The sequence below is a fragment of the Durio zibethinus genome, chromosome 12 (assembly GCF_047325235.1).
Source record: "Durio zibethinus cultivar Kanyao isolate XHJ-2024 chromosome 12, ASM4732523v1, whole genome shotgun sequence".
Classification (NCBI taxonomy): domain Eukaryota; kingdom Viridiplantae; phylum Streptophyta; class Magnoliopsida; order Malvales; family Malvaceae; genus Durio; species Durio zibethinus.
The window spans coordinates 17629013-17654206 of record NC_143173.1 but is presented as its reverse complement, the minus strand read 5'-3'; the positions used below and the strand labels follow the sequence as shown (position 1 = coordinate 17654206).

The window sequence follows — 25194 nt, the reverse complement described above, 5'->3', positions numbered from 1 at the left end:
TAAATGATATCATATTCTGAAAACATAACTTGTCATCGCGTTATTCTTCCTGTCATTGAGGGCTTTTCGAAGATATACTTAATAGGATCCAACTTTGCTATAAGTCAAGTGGTATGATAAAGCATGTATTGTCGGAGCCTTCGAGTTGTCCAAGCTAATGCACAACACATCTTCTCTAATGGTGAATACTTGGACTCATAATTAGTGAATTTTTTACTCAAGTAGTATATTGCTCGTTCTTTCCTGTCAGTTTTATCTCTTTACCCCAGTACACATCTCATGGAATTTTTATACACTGTTAAGTATAAGATTAAAAGTTTTTTCAGGATTGACAGCACCAACACAGGTGGATTTGACAAGTATTCTTTAATCTTATCAAAAGCTTCTTGGCATTCATCGTTCCATTCTCCTGGATCATGTTTTCTGAGAAGCTTGAAAATAGGATCGCACTTGTAGGTGAGTTGAGATATGAAACGAGCAATATAGTTTAATCTCCCTAGGAAACCTCACATTTCTTTTAGGGTACGAGGAGGAGATAAGTTTTGGATGGCTTGTATCTTATCTGGGTCGATTCTTCTTTCACTGACCATAAAGCCTAATAGTTTTCCTGATTTAGCATCAAATGTACATTTAGCAGGATTCAACTTTAGCTGAAATCTTCTTAACCTATCAAATAGCTTTTTGAGATTGACTACATGATTTTCTCCTTTAAGAGATTTTGCAATCATATCATCCACATATTCCTTTATTTCTTTATGCATCATGTCATGGAAGAGAGTCACCATTGCTCTTTGATAAGTGGTACCAGTATTTTTCAACCCAAAAGGCATGACTTTGTAACAAAATGTCCCTCACATGGTCACAAATGTAGTTTCTTCCATATCATCTCGAGCCATCTTGATCTGATTATAGCCTGAAAAGCCATCCATAAAGGAAAATATGAAATGTTTAGCAGTATTATCCACTAAAGTATCGATGTGAGGTAGAGAAAAGTTATCCTTAGGGCTTGCCCTATTCAAATCTCGATAATTGACACACATTCTCACTTTTCCATCCTTCTTAGGAATCGACACTATTTGGCTACCCATTCAGGATATTTTGCCACTTTCAAAAATCCAACATCGAATTGTTTCTTCACTTCCTCTTTAATTTTCAGCAGCATCTTTGGCTTCATGCGCCTTAGCTTTTACTACATCGACTTACATCTTGGTTTTAAAGGTAACTTGTGCTCTACAATATCAGTACTGAGTCTTAGTATATCCTAGTAAGTCCACGTGAACACATATACATATTCTTGGAGCAGCTTTTTTAGCTTTTATCTTTTAGCTGGTAAAAGAGATATACCAACTTTAACCTCTTTTTTGTTTTCACCATCTCTCAAATTCACTAATTTGATAATTTCTTGGTGGGATTCAATTGGCTTATCTTCATGTTCTATTAATTTTAACAAATCAAGAGGTAGTGTGCAGTTATCTGAATCTTTCTCATTATCAAGTTCATCAACATGAATTAAGTTTTCAAAATCAAATATGAGATTATTGCCATGATTATCTTCGTGTTCATTGTTTGGGACCCTAAAAAGGGTAAGATGAAGAAAATATTGACATATAAAAATAGTATGGCAAGAAAATGATGGAAAACAAAGAATGAAAAGCAAAATAAAGATGAAAATAATAGAAAAAATGCAGATGCATCTTTAAGTCTTTTATTAAAATGACAAACATAAACATACCATAAAAGATCTCCTAATACTCGTAGAAAGTAATTAGGGATTTAAAGTTTCACAGTACATTACTTTTCTAAAGTTTTAAAGACAACAGGCAGCTCTGTAACTTTTCAATTATTCAGTTCAAAATCTGGAGGACAAGGGTACACGAACAGCTCTTCACTTTGACTCTTCTTTTCTCTATCATCCACCATTTGAATGGCCAGCTCTGAAAATTCTTCCACGAATCCTGCATTTAGGGCTTTCGGTAAATATATCCTCCTAAGTGAAAAGAATCATAGAGGTATGGAATGACCATAGGCTCTGACTTCGGCTCATATCCTCTAAGATTAACTACCTCTTATCTTTTTTTTCATTCACCATTCTTATTCTATCCCCCCTTGTTGGCTTATATCCCAAGCCAAATTTGTTTGTCTTTTCATATATGGCCGATGGCTTCATGATTCCTTACAGGTTCTTCTCAAGTCTGGCTTTAGATCACCATCCCATCTTGGTAAGCTGTTTGACTACCATTTTAGTTATCATAGCCAAGTGTGGCGAATACAATTTAGATTCTTCAACTATATATGTCGCATTGGCAATCTCGAAAGATCTATAAGAGCATTTCAGAGCTTCATCTGCTGATTCCACATAAGGAGTATTTATTGGTTGAGTTACCAATAAATCTTTTTCTCCTGCCATGCATGTTAACTTCCCTTCTACAATGAATTTAACTTTTTGATGTAATGAGGATGAAACATCACCTGCCATATGGATCTACAGCCTATCCAATAAATAACTATATGAAGGAGAGATGTCCATAACTTAAAATTTCATGTTGAAAGTGCATGGGCTAATCTGTAATGGCACTTCTATATCTCTCAGCACTTCTCTTTTAGTTCTATTAAAGGCTCTCACTATCATATGACTAGGTTTCATATAAGATCCATCAACAGAAAGTTTTATCAGAGTAGTCACAGGCATAACATTGATGGATGAGCCATTACCAATCAAAACCTTAGCCGTTATATGACCTTTACATTTCATAGTAATGTGAAGAGTCTTGGTACTTTCTCTACCTTTAGAAGGAATCTCTTCATCATTGAAAGAGATATAGTTTGAAATCGTCAGATTGCCAACAAGCTGTTTCACATATTTAATAGAAGCATTGTGAGACACATATGCTTGATTTAGCACCTTAAGCAAAGCATTACGATGTGACTCTGAACTGAGCAATAATGACAATAGCGAAATTCTAGTTTGCATCTTGTTAAGCTGTTCTATCACGTTATATTCATTATGTTTTATTAACTTTAGAAATTCACATGCTTCACTCTCAGATATTAGCTTCTGACATTCTTTTTCTGAGGTTGCATCAAGACCACTTTGACTTTCATTTTCTTCTCTTACCTTAGCTTTCTCTTTTCTAGCTTTTTCTAGAGTCTTTGGAGTATAACACCTCCCACTTTGAATTATGCCTCCTACACCCGTTATGTTGGTAGTATTTAGGTTGACTACGACATCATAATCATACTTTCAAGGTACTACTTTATCACTCTGATATGGAAAAGGGCCAAGAACTTTAATTGTTGCCACTGGTCGGGAGATAGGCTTTTCTAGCTTTGATGTTGGCTTCTCATCATAATAGATAGTTACCGATCTATGCATAAACTTATTCTTTGAATCAATGGCAGACATTTTAGCTTTCACCAACTCTTCTCTCTCTTGGTAAAACTCTATTCGACCCCATATCCATCAATTTTTATACCTTTTGATGGAATTAGTGACAATTCTCGATAGAATGCCCCAGAACACCTCTATGATAATTGTAGCTTTCAGTTGAGTTAATTGCTTCAGAGTAATTTTAAGATTCTATTAGCTTCAACATGTCAGCTTTGACCAAGACTTCGAACACCTTAGCCATCAGAGTCTTAACTTTATTTATTTTCTCTTTCACATGACTTCTTTGCCCATTGATTAAGGCATTTATTAATGGTCTAGTATGATTTGGTAGAGGGTTCCCATTAACATTTGGAGTCCCTTGTTGGATGGTATCAAAGTTTAATACCTCTTCATTGATTAACCCTTGCACTTTACACTTCAAAGCAGTATAGTTCTTAGTGGAATGACCTAGATTCTCATAGTGATAATCACAATGTGCATTAGGGTCATACCATTTAGAAAATGGAGGTTTCAAAGGTTCAACGATAACAAGAGCAAACAGATATTTCTCAACAAGTCAAAGATATAAATCTGTTTATGTCATGGGAATGGGATCAAAAGTGATTTTTTTTGGGTATTTTTCAGGGCTTTCAAACCACTATTATGACTAAGTTCCATTCTGGTCTGATAGGTGCAACAGGATGATTGTAGGTAGGTGTCTGGAATGATGATTGAAAATGGGGTGGATAAGCTGGTTGTGGTAATAACTGGTATAGTTGATATGAATAAGGGATGGATGTAACATGGTTTATAAAAGGGTAATGGGTTTGGTAGATTAGTGTAGGATAAGATGTGAAACATTTGAATTGTTACCCCATATAGTTCACTGTTTAAGCTTTATTTTCTTTCTTTCTAGGAGCTCCACCTTTTTTTGGTCCACTTATCTCTCATGCATCGAGCTTACCATTCTTTATGGTGTTTTCAATGATCTCACATGATATTATCATATCTGTAAAGTTCTTGGTTGCATTGCCTATCAATCTCTCATAGTACGGCACTTTCAGGGTATCCACAAATAAAACAGTTGTTTCTTTCTCAGTGAGAGAGGTTGAACTTGTGCAGCCACATCTTTCCATCTTTGTGCATACTCCTTGAAGTTTTCAATTTTTTTTTCATGCTTTATAGAGATAGACGGTCTGAAACCAGATCCATAACATGTCAATATTGTGTAAAGAATGCCTTTGTAAGCTCTTACCAAGAATGAATACGAGTCCTATCTAATTAGACATACCATCTAACTATAGATCCCGTAAGGCTATCTTAAAATATATGCATTAACAGCTTCTCATCGCGAGCATATGCTGCCATCTTTCGACAATACATGGTGATATGGGTTATCAGGTATTTTGTACCATCATATTTTTCAAATTTAGGGACCTTGAATTTAGGCGAAATGACTACGTCTGGAACTAAACAAAAGTCAACCGCATATGTGGAGCCATAAAAATTCATTCCCTCTACAGCCTTAAGCCTTTCTTCCAATAACTTCATCTTTTCTCGAGCACTAGTATCTTTCACTTTTTCAGGTGTCTGCATCCCTAGCTTTTCTCTTTCCTTAGGATCATCCAAATCAGGAACTAGGATTGGCTCAGGTGATTTTTTCATCATGACAGGATTAACAAAATTTTGAAATTATCTTGGAGCAGGTGTGGATGTCATTCCTGGATAAGGGTTGGGATATCCACCGGGAGTAGGAATTGGTACTCTAGTTCCTTGAAAAGGTTAGGTCGATTGTGTCTTAAACCCTAGAGGGTAGACAGGATCTACTATATCTAGTGATTGCTCTTGAAAGCTAAGATTTTTTTCCACTGCTTTTTCCTTGTCAAGTTTTCTGAGCATGTCCATTATTGTACTGAGATCCCTTCTTAGTTCTTCTTAAACTTTTTCTATTCTTTCAAATCGACTGGCCTGCTCTTGCTCTATGATTCTTGTCTGAGTCCTGGTATTATATGAATGATGAGTAGGTTGGGTCAAAATTTTTGATGGACGAGCTATTCTGGAACCTTTATTACCACAATTTTTTTTTTTATTTTGAACAAGAAGAAGAAAAAAATTAGAATGCTATGTATTGAAAATTTTATTTTTCAATGATGTACATGATGCATGAATACAAGTGAGAGATATTTGCTCTTGGACGAATTTCAACATTAGAAATTTTTATTGATTCCATACAACTTTTATTACATGGGATTTACCATCCTAGAGTTATATCCATAGAAGCATTTGACTTGTTCATAATGGTCCTTTGCCTCATCTAGAAAGTTCACTAAACGTTGTCCACATTCTCCTATGGGATTGACTTCTTTTCTTAATGCTTCTACCTTTTCAACCATCTTCCATGCTTTTTTTATTGCCTTGCGAACTTGATTAGTCAAGTGCTCTATATTCTGTTGCCTCTCTAAGCTTTTTGCCTTTCATCTCATATGAGCATCCATTTTTGAATCATATGTGAAGATCCAATCTTTTTCCCTTTTATGCCACTCATATATTATTGCTGAAATATGGCTCTTGTGGTCTTGTAGTTGTATCTCTAACCCTTGGATCACCTGGTGAAGTGATTCTTTTTTATTTAGTACTTCGAAGTGTTTTCTTCTCTCTTTTGTGAGCATGATTTTCAACCTTTCCTTTTTATTTTGGCATTCCACCAATCTTGCTAAGGTTGTAAAGTATAATCCCTTCCAATTCTGACATTCTCGAGAAATTCTAGTGGTCTCTTATTACTTTTCTTGAGCTTTACCCTTTCATTGGTTCATTCCCTCTTGGAGCTCATCCATTTCACATTGTCGACTAAGGTAAGACTTAATGACTTTTCCAGTTTTGAATTGAACTCGGAACCTCTTATTTTCTTGGTGTAGATATTTCAAATCACTATTGGCCACATCCCGTTCTCTTATGACTTTTTCTAATCTGCTCCATTGTATCTCTGTTTCATATTTCAATTGTCCTACTTTCTCACGAAGTCTTAAATTTTTTTTTCTTATTTTTTTTCAGCTTCTAATTCTTTCTTGACAAGCTTAACCTTTGATAATTGTACCTCTTCCAAAAGATTAACTAATTGATATGAGCTATCATCAAAAGGGAGTACTATGTCTCTAGGCCACCTTACTTTCCAAATTTGATAATCAAAAGTGACTTTGTCAATTAGAGGCCCTAACCTAATTCTTCATGTTCTCTTTCATGCTTGGATCAATTGCTCCGAGGTTCTTGATGGATTCGATTTCCCATAAATGAATTCTACTTGGACCAGGCCATGAGTAGCAGGAACAAACTACTTTGCACCAAATTGCCTAAGCACCATTAATGGAGCATAACTTATCACGCCTCATAGCCCTAATAACGTTATCCACAGTTCATTTCCTCCACGATACAATAAGGGCACACAAAGCATCTAAGGCGCCATCCATTCGATTTCATCCCCGGTAAGCCTTCGCAAGAAAATGACCCACTCTTCTTTAGTCTTCAATGTTGGCCATTGGCTTTTACAAAACTCTTTGATTGGTGCCTTATTCGAAAGATATGGTTTCAAAAATGCACTCTTCCCACACTTGAAATGACTTATAACCCATACGTGTAATCGAGATGCACATCTTATGAATCATTTTTTCCATTTTATCGACAAAAATTCAATGACCTGATGGTTTCGGCTAGGACTGCTGGAGCAGGATTAATTGTTTGAGTTTTAATTTGCTTGAAAAAGTCTACCACAGTTATCTCAATGTAACCCAAAGTCTTCGAAAAAATTACCATGCCATACAATGCTAGAGCAAACACTGCCATACCTTGATCATCATTTAAATGCTCTTGAATGAAGTTTTGGAGAAAGTCCCAACGAATGCCGAGATATTCACCTTTAGACTTCATGAAGGAATCAATGGTTTCTACTTTAACCCTTATAAGCTTGGCTAACTTTTTGCGATAACATGATTTTGGCTTTTGGGTAAATACTTTATCTGGACATTGTAGTTCTATCCCGAGCAAAATCGAATACTCTTCGATAGTTGACACCAAATCTTCATGATTAAAAGTGAAGCATCTATAGGATGGATCTTAAAACTGTATAGCTACTTTGACCAGCTGTTCATCGATCACTATTGAAATGAGAGATGTAATTTGCCCATACTTTTTGCAAAAGCTTTCTTTTATTTCTCCACTTAATTAACCCCAGACATTAGCTAATTCTTTTAAATCATTCTGTGTGCGATCTAAATACACTTTCTCAAGTAATTCAGACACATAACTAGTAGGCAAACAATTTTCATTCTTTTGTTGAGCTTTTTTTGACTAAACATGTACTTCATTATAGGATTCACATGGCACACTGACTGAGGATAAGCAAATTTGTAGTTCTACGGAATCCATGAAAACTTCTTAGGAGAATATGTCCTAGAGAAAATATCTCGATGCAAAACTGTATGATATGATTAATGTAAAAAAAAAAAAAGAAAAAGAAACAAAATTGAGTTAGTGTGAGGATATGGTTTAAGAAAAAAATATTTTTTTTGTTTTTTTAGTGTTTTTTTTATTTTGAGATTTTTTTGTTTGTTTTGTTTTATTTCATATTATACATAACTTTTATTCTTTTTAGGTATTTATTATAAGAAGGTGAACGAGGTTCTACCTAAGGTTGCTTTCCTAGGCTTATTATATGCTGGGTTTGGATTGACAGTGTCTAAAGGTTCCCAAATTGTTCCTCACTGTCGTCCATGTTGGACTAGTAAAGCACCCCGATCTTCACCCATTACAGGCTACGAATGAAAAGGGTTCAATTTGAGTGGAAGTATTTCGTTTGTCATTACGGAGGTTATCACCTCACGAAAGCATAGGTACTTTACTTCCTCCTATAAAGGACGGAGCCCAGGTATAGAGCTCATGCATGAGATGCATTATGCCATTGTGTGCATATACATCCTAATTTATTGAGAGTAATATATACAGAAAAATAAAACATAAGAGACATAGTAAAAGAAATGTGTGTGAATTTTTTTGCTTTTTATTTTTTATTTGTTTTTTTTTTACCTTTTTTACTAAAAATGAAAAATAAAAATTTAAGAAGTTGATTTATGACTGTTTAAATCAAAATTTGAAGATAATAAGTAGTTAATTTTGGCCTGACTCTTGAAAACAAAAAGCGTCCCCAGCGGAGTCACCAAGCTGTCGTAACGGTTTTGTGTCTGTCCGACGAATTTGGAAACAAAATAAAAAACTAACGGAGTCACCACCAATCTTTTTTGGCTAGGTGCGATTGGCCACTTACTAAAACATATCCTTTTAATAAAGCTTTAAAATTAATTAAAATTTATTAAAAAAATAATTTTACGGTCTACGAAACAGTCTGGGTTCAAAAGTTAGTTACGCGTGGGGAAGGATTAGCACCCCCACAGCACCCGTTAAAAACGATACCAATTAACAACGTGTTATCCTTTGATTTTGATAAAAATAGTCCAACTTTTGGTGTTCAAAAATAATAATAATAATAATAATTTCCTTAATTTTTATTTATTGGAAAAAATTTATTCTCAAGAAAAATAAATTAAAACATTTTTATTGAAATGATTCTTAAAATATTCTAGTACATTGGTAACATTAGAAGAACTTTTTCTCACCTAGAGATTTCTTAGGCATCGCTTCTCGGAATACCTTAGAATCTCATCCTTGGAGGCTTAAATCTACTTTTCGAAAAAAAAGTCATGCATGCAATGCAAAATGTTACCATGTTAATGCACACATTTTATTTTCTTTTGTTAGAAATTTTATTAATTATTTTATTGATATTCTTATTTTAAATTGAAATTTTGAAGAAAAAAAGGAATTTAATTATATTGAAGATTTTCTATAAATATTCCAATACACTGGTAATATTTTACAAAAAATCTTCTCACCTAGAGATTTCTTAAAGCATCTCTACTCGAAATACTTTTAGAATCCCATCATCGAATAAAATTTCTTTTCTTCTCATTTTTATTACTTTATATTTTTAATATTAATCAATTTTTATTTATTACTTTAAAAAAAATTTTATTGTATTGAAAATTTTTTTATAAATACTCCAATATACTGGTAGTATTTAAAAAAAATCTTCTCACCTAGAGATTTCGTAGGCATCACTACTCGAAGTACCTTTGAATCTTATTGTCGGATAAAAATTTTCTTTTCTCTCATTTTTTATTACTTTAGTATTATTATTAAATTTATTTTTATATTATTTTTTTTAAAATTTATTTTAAAAATTAATAAAATTATAAAAAATTTAACCGCATATTTCATCATTTAATTTAACAAATATAAATATTTTAATATGTATAAATATTAATAAAATAATATATAAAAAATAAGAAAAAGTTAAAAAAAAATTTTTTTTACCTGAACCGGACCGGTCAACGGTCCAGTCAACACTCGGTTCGGTTTGACGGTTCGGTCCGACGGTTTCGGTGTGGTTCGGCTCGATCTAAGCGCGATCTGGTCGGTTCAGCGGTTCGGTACCGATTCGATTCGACCGGTCAGAGGCTGATAAAGGAAATGGGTCGTGGGTCGGGTGCCCGGACCCCGGGTCGGGTCGCGGGTTGACGCGCGGATCCTGGTTGCTTAAACGACGTCGTTTTGGGCTTTATTGAAATGACATCGTTTTGGTTATTGACAGCTTATATAAAAGTTAAAATTTTTTTTTACTCATTTCCTTCATTTCTCAGACAAAAAAAAGCTTTTCCTTTTTCTCTTTTTTTTTCTTCGACCAAACACAGATGGCCGGCTGGTTGTTCCTCCACCGTAGCCATCACTTTTCGCCGATCACTGGTCGCCGTTGCCGATGGTCAAAAAATTCTCAGAAAACACCAAAATATTTCCCTCGATCTCCTGAGTTCAGATCTAAGGTCCTTTTCATCAAAAAGAGTCCCCACTTCCCTAAATCTTCTTTCAAAGTTTTGGTGAGACTTTTTTTTATGAAACTGACCTTTTTTTTCTTTTTCGCGCAGGAAGCTTTCGGCGCTGGGTTCCTCCCTGTGGGGAGGACTGTTTGATTTCTTTTGTTTTTGGCAGAATCTCTCCCTCCTTCCTTTGTGTGTTTTTTGGTTTGGCTAGGAGCTCTATTTATAGAGCTCCAGCCATGCGTGTTGGGGGAAAGGGCATGGGGCTCGACATGGGGTGCCGAGGAAAGCACCACTGCCATCCTCGATTTTTTTCTTCTATTTTTCTTTTTTATTATTTTTTTATATTTTGTATTATTATTGATATTTTTTTCGTATTTTATATTTAACAATATTATTTTTGTATTTAATAAATTTTTTTTCTGGACAAATTGATGTCCACAATAATATTTGGTGACGGATTATATTTGAAAAAAGAAACTTATTAAATATATAAATTTTTATAATTTATTTATTTTAATTATAATGTTTGAAAAAAATATATTAAATTTTTTTAAATAAAGGTCAATTTCTCGTTTTTTCTTTTTTTTTTTCCTTCTATCTTCCTTTCCCTTCTTTTTATTATTGGTCTAGGCTCTGTGGTCGATTGCAAAGGTCTAGATTAACTCGCCCAACATCGTACCAACGGTTGGCGTCATATTGACCTCTAGTCGTCGATCCGCATGGGGAAGCGATCAGACTTCACAAATTAGGTGTAGTAGATCCCTCGCTGGATCGATAGTTAAAGGGCTGCTTTGATTCCATTCGTCGTCGCAGCGTCGACTGGGCCAAATCGGGTCCTCTATTGCAGCCGATAGCGCTTAGATAGACAGGGAAGAGAAGAGAGAGGAAGAGAAAGAGAAAGAGGAAAAATAAAAAGGAAAGAAAGGAAAATAAAAAGGAAAATAAAAAGGAAAAGGAAATAAAAATCCATATAATGAAACTTTTTTATTCATCAGTTCACATTTCTCAACTGCATGGCAAAAGTGTGCTACCGATAAAATGTTTAGCCATGGAGTTAGCATAGTTATTGATAGATGGACTATTTTGTTACAACATTGAAAATATGGAAGCTAACAAGTGACTTTTGAAAACATAAAAATCAAAATAATATTTGACTTAAAATTTAAAAATCTCATATATTATTTATTCAAGAAAGAAAAAAGACCAATATGTATTGTGGAGGAACTCAAAAATTTTGTTCTAATAGAGCCGGGATGGATGTGGTAGGCCAAAATTAAAATATAATAATTTTAAAATTAAAATAGTACTGAAAACACAAAACTCAAATACAAAAGAAATGGTTCATAAGAAATAACAAATTTTCATTTTGATGAGTAAAATATATTTAAATTTACAAGGTTGTATATATACTCGTATTTAGATGAAAAGAACTTTTATTATTTAAAGAGTAAGAGGCTTTGAATTTGTGCAGTACGAATAGCCTTTATATGGAGAGATTTTGACCTCGGTTAGTATTGTGTTGAAAAAAAATTTTGCGCTCAAACTTTAGATATAATTTCAATGTTAAATAAAAAATATTTTTTCAATTTAAAAACTGATTTATAAATTTAAACAAAAAAATTTTCTTGATTGATATTTTTGCCATAAAAAATGTGTTTGAAATAAAAAATTACTGTATTATTCTTAAATTTTTAATAATAATAATAATAATACTATTATTATTATTATTAAACATTTCAATTACACATAATAAATTTTCACGATAACACTAAACATTTAAAATTTTTTATCACACTTCTTTTATCATATTTTTAAACACTTCTTTTAACCCAGACTTTATTCAATCGCGAGGATAATACTAAACTAGGCCTCGTTTATGAAAACAACAAATTGAAAAGGAACAAAATAAAAGCTTGGCTTATTGCAGAAGAGCATGGGTGTTCATTAATCGTGAAGACCAAGACAATGCTAAGGTCCCAAGTCTTGACTTCAATATCCTATCATAGTCTCAGTTGTGTTAAGTGTTGATGAGTTCGTAGTGTGTACAGAATTCTATTTAAACTATGCTTTATGCAGACTCAATTTTTTCAATATTTTATGTTACCTGTTTTGATATACATAGATCCCACCACAGCCAGTACTGTTTCATTGTTAACTACGTCATAATTGTGAGGAACCTTAGCGCTAGTAGTGAGGAATCTCACTACTAGCACTTCTTTTGGTGGATGATATACAAATCTATTGTAAATTCTCCTTAAAGTTTACAGCATGTTTTGATATTGAAATGGAAAAACTTTCTTTCATAAACAATTTTTAAATAAAAATACATAAATATCTTTACTTACATATTTTTATTATTATTTCATTTTGATTTTTAAGTAATTTTACTAATTAAATTTAAATTACTTTGATTTGTACAATAACTAACTCAGAAGTTTTAAAAATATTATAAATTACTTTTTTTTTTTGACAAAAAAACATAGAGCCATTACAATTTTGCAACTCTCCCACGCAAAACGGGGAGTCATGGGGCCTTAAAAAGTGTACAAGATAAAAAATTAAAAGAAGGAAAGAGAAAAAGAAAAAGAAATAATGCAAAAAGATAAATTAGTTTCACCAATGCTTTTAAAAGGAGATCAAAAAAGATTAGAGGGCCCAAAATCAAAAGCTTGAATCATTTATTAATTGTGAAGACCAAGACCATCCCAGAACTTTCCTCTTGAAGTCTAAGTCATTTTGGCAAGTTGATTCCTATTTAAGAATTGCTTTGATCAGAGTTCCGTAAACATCCTGCAATTTCATCGATTTGCTTTCCTTCCACAGCCATAAACATGAGAATATTCCATTTTCTTTCGCTAGCTTTAATGTTCATTCACTGTTTCATGGTTAGCTACGCCATGACTGTGAGGAATCTTAACACAGACCAACATGCTCTTCTCGAATTTAAGCACCAAATCATTGATCCGCACAACATCTTAGCCAATAACTGGACCACCACTACCTCTGTTTGCAATTGGGTTGGTATCTATTGCGCTTCTAAGCATAGGAGAGTCAGCGCTTTGATTCTTCCCAACATGAATCTTACAGGAACTGTCCCTTCACAATTGGGAAATCTCTCGTTTTTAGTATCTCTCGATTTGAGCCACAACCATTTCCATGGTCATTTACCGAGAGAGTTGGGGCAATTAAGTCGTCTGAAACTCATAGAATTAAGCTTTAATTTTCTTAGTGGACAAATTCCTTCATGGTTTGGGAGATTAAATAAAGTTTTATACTTGAGTCTCCAGAGCAACAATTTGACAGGTACAATCCCTCAATCTCTAGCTAAAATGTCCCACTTGGAGATCTTGAACTTGAGGAGCAATCTCGTTCAAGGACACATTCCAACGAGTATTGGAAATTTAACAAGGCTCAGAATGCTAAAATTGGGTGGAAATAATTTGGAAGGTAAGCTTTTTTATTTTTTTTTGCCTTTGATAATTTTCTTTTATCAAAACAGTTCGTTCTTAAATTGTAAATGCAAAATATTTAATTTGTCACTGATTTTGTCGAAGTAATTATGTAGTGAAATCTTGTTCAAACAAAAACTCCGTAAGTCATGCTACTGAATATAGCTTTACGTTGACCAAGACTTTAATAATGCACACAAAAGAAAATAGTAAAAACTAAAACATATCTATCTGTTTATATAATTAATTTTGGTCATTTTGACCAAAACTTGACCATCCTGAGGTGTCAGGTGGTATCTTTCCCTTTTTTTTTAATATTTAATAATTATTTTTTGAAAGATTAAAATTTCCCTTTTTCCCCTTTTTTTGTTTTTCTTTATTTTTTAAATATTTAATAACTATTTTTAAAATATTTAAAATTTTAAAGGTGAGACCCACTTTGTACCAAGATTATTTTCCTCTTTGCCATTTTTACCATTTTATTCTTTAACAAAATTTTAATTAATATGTTTTTTATAGATTTATTTTTTATGTGAGAATTAAATGATAATAAGGATATGCCACATGTTTTTTTTTTTCAATTGATAAAAATCACAAAACAATCAATATCTGATATATTTTTATTTGTTTTGATTTGATATGTGAGTTTTTGTAAAAAATTAATATCGAATAAATTTGAGTTGAATTTTTTTTATAGAAATAAGGGATTAGCCAAAATAGAATTTATGATACTTTGCACCATACCATCCTATAATATATATATATATATATATATATGTATTCAATGGTTTTTTATTGAAAGTTTGATATTAAGTGGGTTTTGCACATAAAAAAATATAATAAAAAATTTATTTTTATAAAATATATTTTGTGAGAATAAGAAGTTAATTTATATATTCATGTGTCACTCTCGTTAAGATTTTTTAATCTTTTACTTTTTTTGCTTTGTTTAAAATTAGATAACATTTTTCTAAAAATCAATGAACAATGATAACAAAACAAAAAAATTTTAATGCGAGACAATGTGTGGGCATCGCCTAATTTAATTAAATTTGAGAAAAAACGTAGAATAAAATAAGCATTCAAAATATAATTTATTATTATTCTATATAAAAGTAGAATCATATATAAACTATTAACAGAAATTAAAATATCTTTTAATTAATTATTCAAGAATATTATTTTTGTACTTAACTAAACTTTTTGCATTAATGACCAAGTAAAGCCTAAGATCATGCTTCGTTGGTTTTTTTTTTTTTTTTGAAAGGCAAGGGAATTTATTCAATAACAAAATTTATATATGAAGCTATTTAAGTGAAATTTTTAAAGTTTTTTTTTAAATGATTTAACAAAAATTTTAATAAAAAATTTAAATTGATAGATTGATAAAGTTCAATGTAAATATCAATAATACGTAAAAAAATTATTAGAAAATTTGTTTATGATTAAAATTTAATCAATGCTGATTCAACGGTAAAAATTTTATCAATATTTTTACAAAAATGTCTATCTAAAAATATATATAAATTTTTTAAAATTTTTTAAATTTTGCATACTTGATTTATATAATAAGATTTTTCAATCTATTGGTTTTTATATAATCGTTTTTAGTAGGAAATTTTACGAATTTCACTTAAAGAATTTTATGCAAGTTTTCTCCTTTATTCAATGGAGGATAACGAGGGATACAATATTAAGAGTTTTAGGAGAGGACAAAATGAGAAAAGAACACAATACAACAAAAAAGCAGTTACAAATAAGCACGTAAATATTGTAAACAAGATAAATCTTGTGATAAAGATCAGGCTTGATTGTCTAGTGCGGTGGGTTTTCTAGTGATGGTTGTAGTAACTTAGGTTACATTTTGATTCAACGGAAATAATCCAAATGGGATAAGTAATATTATAAGCCTAAAGATATCCCTTGGATATTTTATTATTTAGGCTCTGCTTGATAATAATATATTTTTTATTGCTTTTTTTTTTTTTGTTTTTGCAAAAAGTAATAGAAAGAAGTAAAAAAAAAAAAAAACCCCAAAATAGAGTAAATTACATCATATATTCATGATTTTGGTATATATAATATTTCATTTTCATTAAAGCTCAAATTTTGAATCTACGATCTCTTAAAATTGTTTCAAATAGGACGAAATTTACCATCTTAGTGCCACAAGATATTCATGTGAATGTTCACATGGCAAAAAAGGTAAACCTATCTGATTTTTTGGCTGAATTTGAAATTCTTTTGTGAGGTTATGGATCTAAAAATGACATTTTAAAATTCATACACGAAAATGAAATATTGCACAAAAGTTATACATGATTGGTGTATTCTACCCAAAAAATAATAGAAAGTAAAAGTCCAATAATAAAATATCAACCAAATGAACTTTGATTTCTTTTCTGTTTTCCGCTTTTATTTCTCAAAATTTTGGTATTTAACTTCTTTTTAAATATTGTTTAGAATGAGAATTTAATTAATTAATTTAATCAATAATATCATAAAATTTGGAGGAAATGGTTTCATTATGAATCGTAATGCCAAGAAAAATACTTTTTGCTACTTGATCGAGCTCTTACAAATTCTTTTCTATGTTCACAGGTGAAATCCCTTGGGAAGTTGGAAATCTTCTAAGCTTGGAGATATTTTCTGTTGGAAATATGAGACTAGTTGGTCCAATACCGGCTTCCATCTTTAACCTTACTTCTTTGAAAGCAATTTATCTCTATAGCAATAATCTCTCTGGGAGTATTCCGGATATGTGTTACTCTCTTTCCAAACTTGAGGTGCTTCATATATCCTACAATGAATTTTCTGATCGTATTCCATCAAATATTGGTGATTGCAGTAATCTTCGAATTTTAGGATTATCTGTTAATCGATTGAGTGGATTCATTCCAAGAAGTATAGGAAATTTAACCAAACTTGAGGAGATATATCTAGGTTATAATGATGTAGAAGGTAAGCTTTTGCATTTTATTATTTAGATTTCAATTGATTGATTTTTTTACTATTCATATTAAAAAAACAATAAAAAAATAACTAAAAAATAAAAATTAATAGAATGGCTAACAAGAAAATAGTCATTTCTTGGTTTTCTTTTATACTTTTCTCATTTTTACTCCAACTTTGGGTATTGAAAAAATTAATTATTCCTTCATACTTTCAACATTGAAGAAATTAGGAATTTCTTGTGTAATTAACTTTTATTGCATTTTAAAAAATTAGGATGCTTTTAAATGAACATTTTCCTCTTAAAACTTACATTTAAAATTTGAAATAAACATTTAATAAGCTGATAAGTGTCATTATTTAATTAGTTAACCAAACTATTTTTTCAATTTTTCCTTCTTTTCTTTTTTTTCCTCTTTTTTGTTTTTCCCCTTTTCTTTCTTTATTTTTTAATATTTCTTTATTTTTTCCATTTTTTTCAAATAAACAAAAATTTTGATAAAAATAATTTTTTGTATTTTTTGAAAACCTAATTTACTTTTTTTTTTTAAATAATTGGTTTTGAAATTTAAAAATATAAATTTAACTCTTAACCATAATAAATATTGTAAATTAAATATTTTTTGGTTACATGGCAAAAAAGGGTGAATCCCTTTGTTTTTTGACTTGAAACTTAAGTCACATGGCATGTTTCATTGAATTTTCATTCATGGTTGATGAAATATATGAATTTGAAACATTTTTAGAAGGTTATGGATATCAACTACGTTTTGTGTTTGAAAATGAAATATTATACAAAAGTTATGGATAATTGGTATATTTTACTCAAAAATGAACAGAAAGTAAAAGAGAAATAAAAAAAAATCAACCTTATGAACTTAAGTTTCTTTTATGTTTCCCCATTATGACTCAAAATTTTGGTATTTAATCTCTTTTGAGATAATATTTAGAATGAAAATATAATTAACTAATTTAATCAATAATCTCATAAAATTTGGAGAAAATGGTTTCATTATCTAATTTAATTATCTACTTGACCGAGCTCTTACAACTTGGTTTTTGTTATTTTCACAGGTGAGATCCCTTCAGAAATTGGAAATCTTCTGAGCTTGGAGATATTTTCTACCGGAAACATGAGGCTAGTTGGTCCAATACCAGCTTCCATCTTTAACCTTACTTCTTTGAAAGCAGTTGATCTCTATAGCAATAATCTTTCTGGGAGTATTCCGGATATGTGTTACTCTCTTTCCAAACTTGAGGAGCTTCATGTATCCAACAATGAATTTTCTGGTCGTATTCCATCAAATATTGGTGACTGCAGCAATCTTCAAATTTTATCATTATCTTTTAATCGGTTGAGTGGATTCATTCCAAGAAGTATAGGAAATTTAACCAAACTTAAAGAGATATATCTAGGTGATAATGATGTAGAAGGTAAACTTTTGCATTTGATTATTTAGATTTCAATTTATTGATATTTATTATTATTTATATTGAAAAAAAGAAAAAAATAAAAAAAATAAAAATTAATAGAAGAAAATAGTCCTATTTTGATATTCTTTTATGCTTTTCTATTTTTGACTCAAACTCTTGGTATTGAAAAAATTAATTATTCCTTCATATTTTTAACATTGAAAAAATTAGAATTTCTTATGTGATTGACTTTTGTTGCATTTTAAAAAGTTAGGATGCCTATAAATGAATTATTTTCCTCCTAAAACTTGCATTTAAAATTTGAAATAATCATTTAAAAAGCTGATAAATGTCATTATTAAATTGGTTAACCAAACTATTTTTTTATTTTTCCTTCTTTTCTTTCTTGTTTCCTCATTTCTTTTTTTTCTCTTTTTTAATTTTCCCCTTTTCTTTCTTTCTTTCTTTTGTTTTTTAATATTTCTTCTTTCCATTTTTTTAAATAAACAAAAAATTTGACATAAAATAATTTGTTTGTATTTTTTTGAAAATTTAATTTACTTTTTTTTGAAATAATCGGTTTTTAAATTTTAAAAAATAAATTTCTCTTAAACATAATAAATATTGTAAATTAAATATTTTTTAGTTACATGGCAAAAAAAGGTGAATCCTTTTGTTTTTTTAGATAAAAATTTAAGTCACATGGCATGTTTCATTGATTTTTCATTGATGATTGATGAAATATATGAATTTAAAACATTTTTAGAAGGTTAGGGATATAAACTACATTTTAAAATTAGAGGATGAAAATGAAATATTGCACAAAAGTTATGAATAATTGGTACATTATACTCAACAATGAATGGAAAGTAAAAGACAAATAAAAAAACATAAACCAAATGAGCTTAAGTTTCTTTTATGTTTTCCCCATTATGACTCAAAATTTTGGTATTTAGTCTCTTTTTAGATAATGTTTAGAAAGAGAATTTAATTAACTAATTTAATCAATAATCTCATAAAATTTATTGTTTAATAGAATTTTATTGCATTTTAAATAACCTCAATATTATTGGAATGTTTAGAAAGTGGATAGTTTTATAATAGTAAGTTGTTGTTCTTTTGTAGGTGAAATTCCATGGGAGATTAAGAATCTTATTTCATTGGAGATATTATATGCATCATCCATGCGTTTAAATGGGTTGATTCCACATGCCATCTTCAACATGTCTTCTTTGAAAAGAATTGAACTCTCGAACAATAGTCTATCAGGTAATTTTATTATAAACATTTCATTGCTTTTCTATTTAAAATTATTTACTTTAGTTTCAAAAAAGTTTACTTTAGAATTATAAAACAAATAATCATAAAATTATGAAAACTGTTAAACAAATGAGGTGCCATTGAAAGGCTTGAGAAATGATTTTCTAAACCTTTTTATCTTATTAAAATCAAATGCTGTTTCCAATTAAATTAGGGAAAGGCAAAACAAAGACTCAAAGGGATTTGAAAACCAAACCTAAAAATCCATCTTTTGGAAAATATTTTTAATTTTTTAGAAAAAGTTTTATGATTGAATGATACCCCTAATTAGGATGCACACCAGTACCGAAGACTACAAGGTAGGCCAAGGCGGAAAAAAGTTAGGTACCCAACACTTAGGATGCCAATACGGCTATTCTTTATTATCCCATTGCAATTATATATGATAAAACTAGCTTTTTTTAACCCGTACAATGTACGGGATTTTATGTTAAATTTTTCATAATTTTAAATTTATTTTTTAATTATTTATCTAATATATAATTATATATTTATAAAATACTTAATTACAATTAAATGATAATTTATACATAATATATTATAAATGACATTGTTCATCTAAAAGAAATCTAAACTTTTGTAAATTTTCAAGAATTATAAAAATCTTTGTTTTCATAAAAATATATTTTCTTCAATTTATTGGCTAAATATTAAAAATTTTGCTACCGCTTTTTTCTTATTTGATAAAAAATCAAGAATCAATACTTAAATAATTAAAATTAATAATTATTTTTATCATAATGTTGATTAAGTGGTGTATATATATATGTGATTGAACAACAAATCACAATTATTAATTTTGTTATAATCATTTGCCTTTATTAGTTCTTATTTTTTATATACTTCAAGTATTATTACACAAATATATTGGGCTAACAATTATTTCTATATATGTAAACGAAATAAAGTTATCTTTTAGATAAAAGAGAAACAATAATTCTTTATGTTAAGATTAAAAACTTTTTTTGAATTTTTTTTATTTTTAATCATTTTTAACATAATTGATTGTATTTTTTGTGAGTCAGATGTGGTAGTAATCATCATTCTTCTCATATCATCCATTGTAGACAAAGAAATTCAATAATAAAAAGTATAGCAAAAGGAAATAAAAAATATAAATTTACATATTAATTTGTCAAGATTAAATATATATAATAATAAAAGTAAATATGTTAATAAATGAACAGAGAATAAAAACATTAAAGAAATGAATAAAACAAAAAATATATATAATACAAAATTTAATTATAATCAATCTAAGCAAATTTAAAAAAAAAAAGTTATGGACTAAAGAGAAACAAATAAATTAACCAAATATATAATATAAAAATATTTGAATTAGAACATAAATATAACATTATATTTGTTTTCAAAGCAAAAACATATTTTTATCTAACATTTTTATCAACATTCAAATGTCTCTTATTTTCATATAAAGATGTAAGCTTTTATTACTTTAAAAATATATGCTTTCCAGTAAATAATTTATTAACTTATTTAAAAGTATTAAATTTAAACAATCTATTAAATAATTTTTAATTTTTGATAGATTTTTATTTGAATTTAAATAATTATTCAAAAATATTAAATTTAAATAATTTATTAAATAGAATTATTTGACAAAAAATAAAATTTTATTAAGTATATATATTTGGAGCTGCCATTAAATTTAAAAAGAAAAGATAAATTATGATTTAATATTTTTAAATTCAAATCCTATATAAAATTTTCAATCTTAGATAGATATTGATTTCAATTTAAATAATTATCTAAAATATTGGATTTAAATAATTTATTAAAAAATTTTATTTGATAAATAAAATAATATAAATATTATCTTATGTGTCATTAAAAAAGATTATCTACCTAGGCATCCACATAATCAATTTTGATCATGTAACCTTATATGTTGTAATCTAATATATACAAATATATTAGAATAAAACATTATATTTTTTTGCAAAGCAAAAACATAATTTTATTACACTTTTTTATCAATATTCAAATGTCTTATATTTTCATATAAAGATATAAGCTTTTATTACTTTAAAAATACATACTTTCTAGTCAATAATTCATTAACTTATCTAAAAGTATTAAATTTAAATAATCTATTAAATAAATTTTTAATTTTTGATAGATTTTTATTTGAATTTAAATAATTATCTAAAAATATTAAATTTAAATAATTTATTAAATAGAATTATCTAACAAAAAATAAAATTTTATTAAGTATATATATTTGGAGCTACCATTAAGTTTAAAAGGAAAAGATAAATTATGATTTAATATATTTGAATTCAAATTTTATATCTAAATTTCAATGTTAGATAGATATTGATTTCAATTTAATAATTATCCAAAATATTAAATTTAAATAATTTATTAAAAATTTTTATTTGATAAATAAAATAATATAAATATTATCGTATATGTCATTAAAAGAGATTATTCACCTAGACATCCACATAAGCAATTTTGATCATGTAACTTTGTATATTGTAATATTATATATATATTAGAATAAAACATTATATTTGTTTTCAAAGCAAAAAACTATTTTTATCTAACTTTTTTATCAATATTCAAATATCTTATATTTTCATATAAAGATGTAAGCTTTTATTACTTTAAAAATACATGCTTTCTAGTCATTAATTCATTAACTTATCTAAAAGTATTAAATTTAAATAATCTATTAAATAATTTTCAATTTTTGATAGATTTTGATTTAAATTTAAATAATTACCTAAAAATATTAAATTAAAATAATTTATTAAATAAAATTATTTGATAGAAAATAAAATTTTATTAAGTATATATATTTGAAATTGCCATTAAATTTAAAAAGAAAAGATAAATTATGATTTAATATATTTGAATTCAAATCTTATGCAAAAATTTCAATCTTAGATAGATATTAATTTTAATTTAAATAATTATCCAAAATATCAATTTAAATAATTTATTAAAAAATTTTATTTGATAAATAAAATAATATAAATATTATCCTATGTGTCATTAAAAGAGATTATCCACCTAGGCATTCACATAAGCAATTTTGATCAAGTAACTTTGTATGTTGTAATATAATATATATATATATATATATATATATATTAGATTACTTGATATGTTTTATAATGTAATAAAAAGTAATACTAACGTACTTTGTTACTCCCATACTTATTTAATACCGACTTACTTAATTTGTTGTTACATCTAACTTAAAGTAGTAATATAATATTTAATATTTTTATATTTATTTATCTGCAAATATTTAAAATCTATATTTTGTGTAATAAAAAACGTAATACATTAGTTTTATATTTATTAATAGTGTGTATCAGCGTGGAGTAGTTTTATTGGCTATATGTGAAATGTTTCATAAAAATTAAACCATATAGATATCATTAAATTGATTAAAACTGTTAAGTATATATTAAAAGGATTGTGAAATTCAAAAGTTCATGATGAGGGATAAATTAAATAAGATTCAAATGAATATATTTGATATTCACCGTAACAAAGTTATAAAAAACAATAATATTCAGATTCTATAAGTAGTGTCAAAAGTTAATATACTGTAATCTTACAAGATTCATATGAATATATTTGAACTATTTGTTATATACCCTTTTTTTCCCTACTGCATGGAATTAAGTGAATGTTGTATTTTGGTATTCTGTATATTGAAAACAGTAAAAGATGATGTAATATGTGTATATTTGTTTAATTTTATACATAGATGATAAAAAGCAAGCTAAAATATTTGAAACCTGAAAAAAAATAAAAATAAAAAATAAACAACCTGAATAGCGAGAAGAAAAGAATGAAAGAAAGAAAAATGAGAAGTAGAAGCAGATAGAGATTCTAGAAATGAAAATATGATATAATAAAGTACATATAAAAAGTGTATTCTAAAATAAAATTTGCATAAAAAATTATAACTAAAACCTGTATTGTAATGATTGTTTAATTTGAAGTGCGAAGGAAACGGTCTTTCCACACCAATAAAACCAAATTAAAAACCTTGTAGTGTTTATTCCCTCAATTTTTTTTTTAACACCAATTTAAAGTTTCATTAAATTGGAACTGATCCATTTTGTAATTTTCTATTATTAGCTAATGACATTAGGTCAGTTCATTTTCTAGATTTTCTAAATTTACTATTTATTAACAATACGTAATATTTTATTAAAATTAATATAATTTTATTATTTATCAACAAGGTGTAATATTATAATAAAATATTAAATTTAAATGTTCTATAATATAAAATTTTTATTGAATAGATAAGGTAATTTTAATTTGAGCATTATTATATTACATATAAATAATAAATTTAAATATGGATATTAAAAATTAGATTAAAATTATTATAACATCATATATTAAGTCCACTCTTTTAATACAAAAATTAAGGCTCATACGTTTACTTAGCCTATATTACTTTTTACTCAGCCCATTCTTTTAAGACAAATGAGTAAAGTTTATATGGTAATTGTGGACCAAACCTATGATTAATTATATTTAACAAAAACCAATTTAAAAAAATATATTAACAAAATCCATTGTTTTAAAATATAGTATTAATGATTTTTTTAGTCGTACTCCGTGCCTAAAAAAATCAACATTCAAAATTAAAAGATAAGCATTCTTCACTTATCCAATCACGTATCAATTTTCAATTCATTCCCAACTATCATGCTTTCATCACGGGATTGTTTTAATATAATATATAGATTTGTCTAAAATTATCTTAGCTTTTTATTTGGAGCATTTCAATTATAAATTTTTTTATTAAATATTACAGCTATTACCTAGTCATTTATAAACTATTATATAGGCTAGGGGTCATCACTTATAAATATGGGTTACATAAAAAATTTTAATAAACTTCACATAATTTTAAATTATAATTAATTATATTATATTATAATAATTATAAATTATGTGCTCTTTTTTAAAAAATTTTATGCAATAAAAATAAGTGTTATTTTTACCTTTTTTGTTGTCAAATTAGGGAATTTAACTGTTCTTTTACAAAATAAAAAGCAATAGTTATGTAATTTTATTTTTTTTTTGCTAAAACATATTTTTATTAGAGATCAAAGGACCATCATAAGTGAAATACAAGAATCTTACCAAGAAACATAGTTAAAGCCATACCAGAGACAACAAAAAAACACCAAGCACAATTCTAACGAAAGACTTCCACCTAAAACGAAGAAATCATGACATCTAAACAAAAATGAAAAAAAAAAAAAAAAAAAAAAACAGTACCATGGTCGCTAAACAAGTAATGGGTGCAAACACCACTATCCCGTACAGAACAAAATCACCACTATCCACCCACCTTTGCCATGACATCTACCATATCATTCAGCTTTTTAAAATATTTTCATCAAACTGGATGCCCCAATTGACTTCCAAAGCATCACAATTTTAGAAAATATAGACAACAACTTTCATGGTCGATTATTCTTTTTACTGCAGTTAACAGCCACCATAGAGCCACTTCCATATCCCGAAGCATACAAATAGCAAAACGCTAAAATTCCCAATATTAACCTCATATCCACTATCATATCCTTCAAACACAACTTTAAAAATACCTTTTGCCAAATTCCTTAACTATATTGATAAAGCTTGTAAATAAGACCAAATTCATTAGAACCTTTAAATCGACAAAGCCCTTTTGTATCAGTCCCAATCCTGTCTTTCTAAACCAGCAATACGTTGAATAATGGAAACATCGTTTTCATTT

General features: G+C 28.2%; 1 protein-coding gene across 1 annotated transcript; it reads left to right on the top strand.

The window, feature by feature from the left end:
* The first annotated feature begins 13076 nt into the window (after window positions 1–13076).
* LOC149515799 (uncharacterized) lies at window positions 13077–24982 on the top strand. Its single transcript, XM_089741794.1, has 5 exons — window positions 13077–13737; window positions 16341–16700; window positions 17766–18125; window positions 19230–19373; window positions 24924–24982. Exons 1-5 carry the CDS (start codon window positions 13122–13124, stop codon window positions 24980–24982), a joined length of 1539 nt encoding a protein of 512 aa, XP_089597920.1. The 5' UTR covers window positions 13077–13121.
* The last annotated feature ends 212 nt before the right edge of the window (window positions 24983–25194 follow it).